This window comes from Leptonychotes weddellii, chromosome 6 (assembly GCF_054177405.1).
Source record: "Leptonychotes weddellii isolate Sample4059 chromosome 6, ASM5417740v2, whole genome shotgun sequence".
Taxonomy (NCBI): Eukaryota; Metazoa; Chordata; class Mammalia; order Carnivora; family Phocidae; genus Leptonychotes; species Leptonychotes weddellii.
In genome coordinates, this window is record NC_138374.1 from 135458827 (window position 1) to 135464963 (window position 6137).

General features: G+C 46.4%; 1 protein-coding gene across 1 annotated transcript; it reads right to left on the reverse strand.

Moving 5' to 3' along the window:
• Positions 1 to 4554: 4554 nt before the first annotated feature.
• On the reverse strand, positions 4555 to 5576 carry OR10Z1 (olfactory receptor family 10 subfamily Z member 1). Its single transcript, XM_031022755.2, is given in 2 exon segments — positions 4555 to 5198; positions 5201 to 5576. Coding segments are annotated over 2 exon segments (1020 nt in total).
• Positions 5577 to 6137: the final 561 nt, after the last annotated feature.

Below are 6137 nucleotides of genomic sequence, written 5' to 3' on the forward strand. Positions count from 1 at the left end.
GTCAGAGGGAGAAGCAGACTCCCTGCTGAGGAGGGAGCCCGATGCGGGACTCAATCCAGGGACTCCAGGATCATGACCTGAGCCAAAGGCAGCCGCTTAACCAACTGAGCCACCCAGGCGCCCTAAGTATTTCTTTTTAATAGGGCAATGGGAAGTCAAATGTTACTGACTCACATGAGCTTCTGTATTTCTGAGAATCATTCTGTTCTCTAAACACGGGCAGCTAATCACACCACAAACAAGGGTCGTGGCAGGATGGATAAAGTCCAAGATGAGTTACAAATGGTTTCTCTTGAGTTTTGAAATGGTTGTAAATTCTTACGTTTGAAAATGAAGATACTTGACATTCTGGAGAACCCCAGTATTTTACCTATAGAAGAAGAAGAAGACCAGCCCTGTGTTCTTCTCAATCTGCCCCTTCTCCATACTTCTCCATCAGGGAGGACGCCATTAGTCTCAGAACTGTGAGACTACGACAGGGCAGAGCTTCCTCTGTCCTCCGTGGCCCCACGTTCATGCTTACATTTTAATGTGATGAAAAGGATGTTTTGATTTCCTTCTGCCTCCTACAAGACTACGAGTTAATTATTTACAAAATGAAGAATTAAGAAAAGAACAAGAAGAGGGGTGCTGTCTCCTAATGCCGACGTTCTGCCAGGACTTGTAAGTCAGCGGTGTCGTTTGCTGGGGAGAATCCTTTGGTCACATCTCCTCCTTGTGTGGGACTGCTGGTATCCTGCACCATTTCTACTACCAGCCCATGGATATTACCACCTGTTTACCACCTTGTCTCAATCTCGTCCTTTGCACAAAAGGTAGTCCTTCCGCAGTCAGGGACAAATTCTGTCCCAGGAGCCAATTAAATCAATCTTGGTTAGAACTAAAAAGCTATCTTTACTGCTAATAATGTATGAGTGTTTTTTACTGATTTTTGCTTAAACAGTTGGATCCTATTGAACATGACAATCAAAAATATTTAAAAAAAAAACTTGATTATGAGTTACCAAGAATGGTTGCAGTTGAAAAAAAAAAACATAGCCCAGTAGACCATCAAAAATCAGTATAATTGATATCACACTTATCAAGAAGTATGGAGAATCTAACAAATGTATGCTTGTAATAACCAAAGGCAAAGGTGAATATGGTTGCATTCTCCTTCCAACCCCCTCCAAGTATCTACAAGGCCTAAATCAGATTATTAGGCATGTGATGAGCCAAGAAACGCTTTTTAAGGCAAAGAACCATTAGCATCTTATGAAAGAGACTGAATAACACAGAGACCAGAGAAGATAATATTTATCTGAAGAATCAACAAAATGCCATAAGAAGATGAGACTGTTGGTGTCAAATACAGCTCCCTCTGAAGTCACATCCTGACCACCTAGGCACACAAGCAAAAATGGAAATGAGAAGCAGCATACATAATTTTGTTGGGTCTATAAATGTTCAACTTTTAACAATTAGAACTCTTATCAAATGTCCCTCGTGATCTGTGGCTAAGTTCTTCCTACCTGATACTCACCTTTTCTTGACCTTCTGTTCACTTACTTTAAACTGGAACCCCTGACTTATTCTCACTAATTCTTTTTCTTTACAATCTATAGATTGGAACCTGTTTCTGAGCCCCAGCCCTACGGCTACATCCCTGAGTTTTTTCATGATCCCTACTGCTCGATTGTGTCTCCAAAACTCTTCCGCTCCTAAAAGAACACTCCCCTTTACTTTTAATGGACCTCTCTGACCCCAGACATTTGCGGGGAAGCCGTCGGATTTCTGTTTCCTGTATCCAGGCCAGTTTCCCAGTATGGAATCCACTCAAGGCCCAGGACCTAGACCCACTTTCCCGCTTTCTCCAGGCAGATGCTGTGCTAGACACCAGCCCTTTACTCTGCCTGTCCAGTGAAATCAGGAAATGCAAGATGCTGGACGCTGCTGGCCCTAGCTTCCACCAACATCAACGGGGCCACAAATAGGGCAGCCCCAAGTGTCGCTGTCTAGAAACTCCAAACAACACTGGATGGCTATATTGAGCACTCTGTGTGGGGCATTCTCTGCTCTGAAGACTACATTAATCTTCACCTAAAAAGCCCTGTAAAACAGATGCCACTCTTGTTCCATTCTGCATCTGAGAAATGGAGCCACAGAAAGGTGAAGAAACTCACTCTAGGTCACACGTCTAAAAGGTGGCAAGACTTTAACCTCAGGAAATTGGACTCCAGAGCCTCCCATCTTAATGGGCTGTCCAAGGGCCATGAGTTGGGCACATGTGGTCCTGTTCACATTGGAGGAGCCTCTGCTCTGTGTGTGTGTGTGTGACGTGCATGCATGGATGTGCGCCTAGGAGGACAGGTTGTTCCTTGTAAGCACATGGTCACTTTTTTAACCAAGGGAGGAAATTTGAATCACCTAGTGAGATTTTGTAAACTATTTCTTCCTGTCCCCACCCCAGATCAATTGTGGCTAGGTCTGTAGGGATGGCTCCCAGGAACACTTGCTCTGAAAATCACCCCATGTGATTTTTATGCCCTTTCAAACTTAAGACTACTACATTTGGAAGTTAGAAGCACCTTTGAGTATTACTTAGCAATTCTTGGAACATCTTTACCCACTGCTGCTCAGTGTGCATTTAGGGAATGTTATGCTAGGTGGACGGAATCGATTTTGGAAATGAATTTGCTCAGACAGCCTCAGTGCAAAAGGGAGATTGCTCCCAGTCTGTACAGTGACGAGGATCTGAGAGTGCACAGCATTTCTCTGAGACCCAGGCCATTTCTGCCATCTGACTAACTGTCCTACCTCTCCCCAACCTGTTCTCTTCTCTTGGTTCTGGCTTCTTTCCTCCCAAATTTAGTTTCCACGAAGTTCTAACTAGAGGCTGTGTTTCTTCCCTGAAAGCATGGAAAAATATGGATTCCTATTTGAAAAAATTATCCCCCCAATATAAGTTCTTTCTCTCAAATTGTGCCCCACTGCGCACTCATTGCTGAATTATGTGAATCCTGCATTTTCAGAACCTCTTCCGTTTGTAATTTTCTTCAGCTTCCAGGCCCACTATCCATGTTCTGGTCTCCATGTCTTTGTTTAGGATGATGGCAATGCATCCCTTACTGATCCCTTGCCTCCATTTTCTCTCTGCTAAGCTCTGTCATCCTCTCTGCTGCTGGATTAATCTTCCGAAATCGGTTCCCAGATGCTACTCTGCTCTCTGCTCAGAGGTTTACTCTCCCTACTGAAGGGATCAAGTCTGAAGCAAGGTATTGAAACTGCTGTCTGCAAAGAAGTCTTCACCCAAACTAACTTAGCATCATTTGGGACACATTTTCAGTCCCTCTGGACAACTCACTGCACTCGGAAACGGGCCTAGATTGCCTTGCCACTGAAGCTTCGGTTATTCTGTTCTCTCTGTCAGAATATACTTTCTTCCCACTTAACTGCATTCAAGACTTACCCATCGTGAGTAACAAATTCAAGTACTACCTTAGACATGAAGCCTCTGATTCTCCGCTGAGATTAACCTCTCCCTAAACTAAAAGCCAGGTATCACTCTGCTTAGCACGTTAACAATAAAATCAGCTGACATACATTGGAAGATCATTATGATCCAGGTATTGTGCTAAATTCTTTGCACGCATGGTCCTGTTTAGTAAGCAATGCAAAACTGCAAAGTTACAGCCATTTTACAGCTGAGGACATGGGGGTTGAGTCCTAGCATCACACAGTAAGTTACAGGGCCTCTGTTCAAACTCCTGACAGCCACGTGGGTTCATTACACTTTTACTTGTCCCTAAGAATGCCTGTGTTGTGCTTGACATACTGCAGGGGGAAAGCGTACTACACAGGAGAGCGTGTCCACAGCAGATCCCACAGGACAGTATCCATACTAGGGAGTGAGACAAACAAGGAGGCTCTCAACCCCCAAGATTATGAGGCCATCATAGAGCAATGACGAGTATCAAAGAAAATAGGAAACCTATGTCTTTTCTGAGATACAATCTACCAACTGGGAGAGCCGATGACAAGAGCACAAAGTGACAATGAGTCAGAGATAGAGAGGACAATGATATTAAAAAAAATAAAGATGAAAGACACCCCGTGGAGGAGAGAAAACAACCTACCTTTTCCTTGAACAGAGCATTCACACTAATCCATCAAATGGATTCCCACTGAGTTTCAGATCTTGGAAGAGCATTATAGGTAGGATAGTCTAATTATGCAGCAATTTAAAAATCTCTACCATATCCCTGATAGGGCTCCAGCCAGGCCTGCTTTGAACTTGAGCAGGCCAAACTGCTCTCATCTTGCTCAGCAGAGCTGGAAAATTCTGAATGAACTGGGCTTCTGTAGCAGTGGCATCCCTGAGGCTGAAAGTGGAAATTCAGATTCTGAGCCCAGTGTGAGTTAAGCACAGTGAGCAGAGCGGGAAAGCCTGCTCCGTATTTCCCAGCAGCCCCAGGGAAGTGCAGGCAGCAGGATGGGGCTCTCCCAAGGGGTTGGGGTGGGACAGCTTTGATCTGAAATCCCGAGTCTCTGGCCCACTGGCCTGGGTTCCTGGTCTCAGTCCAGCCGAGTCTCTGGCCCACTGGCCTGGGTTCCTGGTCTCTTCCAGAGGAAGAGACTGTCCCACTGGGGGAGCCTTCGTCTTCTACGAAGCAGTCTCCCTTGGAAGGCACTTCTCAGGGCTGTCTGCATGGCCCGATTCCTTAGACTGTAAACAGTAGGGTTGAGGAGAGGGGTCACCACAATATCGGTGACAGCAATAAGCTGATCCCGCTCAAGAGAGTAACTGGCTTTGGGCCTCAAGTACATGAAGGAGGCACAGCCGTAGTGGACCATGACCACTGTGAGGTGTGAGGCGCAGGTGGAGAAGGCCTTCTTCCGCCCTTCAGTGGAGGGGATCCGCAGGACTGCTGTCAGAATGTAGGCGTAGGAGATGGTGATGAAGGAGAAAGACACCAGGAGGACCAGCAGGCTAAGGATGAGGATGCCCAGCTCACTCGGGCCTGTGTCCCCACATGCCAGGCTCAGCGCTGGAGGCGTGTCACAGAAAAAGTGCTGGGTCTCATGGGAGCCACAGAACGGGAGGTGGAAAATGACCGGGGTCAGTCCCAGCCCAAAGAGGTACCCACTCAGGAAGGAGGTGCCAACCAGCTGGGCACAGGAGGTAGGATTCATGCGGCTGGCATAGTGCAGTGGGGCCAGATGGCCACATGTCTATCAAAGCCCATGACGGCCAGAAGGAAGCAGTTGGTGCAGGCCCACGAAGCAGAGAAGAACATCTGGACAGCACAGCCCTCGTAGGAGATGGCCTGGCCCCCCATGACCAGGCTGGAGAGCATCCGAGGGATGATGCCCAATGTGTAACCGGTCTCAGAGAAAGACAGGAAGGAAAGGAAGAGGTACCTGGGGGTGTGCAGGTGGCTGTCCAGCCTGATGACTACAGTAATGAAGACATTGCTGGTCAGGGTGACAAGATACAGAGAGAGGAAGAGTACAAACAGCAGGAGCTGCAGTTTCCCAATGCTGGAGAAGCCCAGGAACACAAAACCCTTCCAGGTGGTTGCATTGGGCTGGCCCATCCTGAGCGGCACCCCAATAGATGTGTTGGTCCCTTCCACCTTGCCAGTAGATGCCTAGCTTCTTTAGAAAGCAGGATGAGGTGGATTCTCATTTCTTTGTGCCTGTTGTAACTCCAAAAGAAAGCTCTAATGTAGACAGCAACCTCAGAAAGGTATTCATAGCATTAGACACACAGACGTATGGATCCATTCTCACACGCATGTAGGGACATGTACAAAGACACACAGTGTGCACACGTGCCCACAAACACACACGACTATGCCAATAGACATGCATACCACATATAAAGTGCTCATACAGAATCACGCACATTTCCCACATCCAAAACTCTATGGACTGCACATTTGCCGCTGATGACCATATCTACAAATACATCAGGCGTGTTATAAATGCATATCTTTTGAGATAGCACATAAATAAGTAGATTGTGTACCACACATCTATTATACCAACATCAGACATATGCCCACATGTGGACACATACTCATTGCCTGTTAGAACATGACATGGGGTGGCTTGTTGGATATTATTTTACAGGTCAGGTGACAGCCAAGACTAGA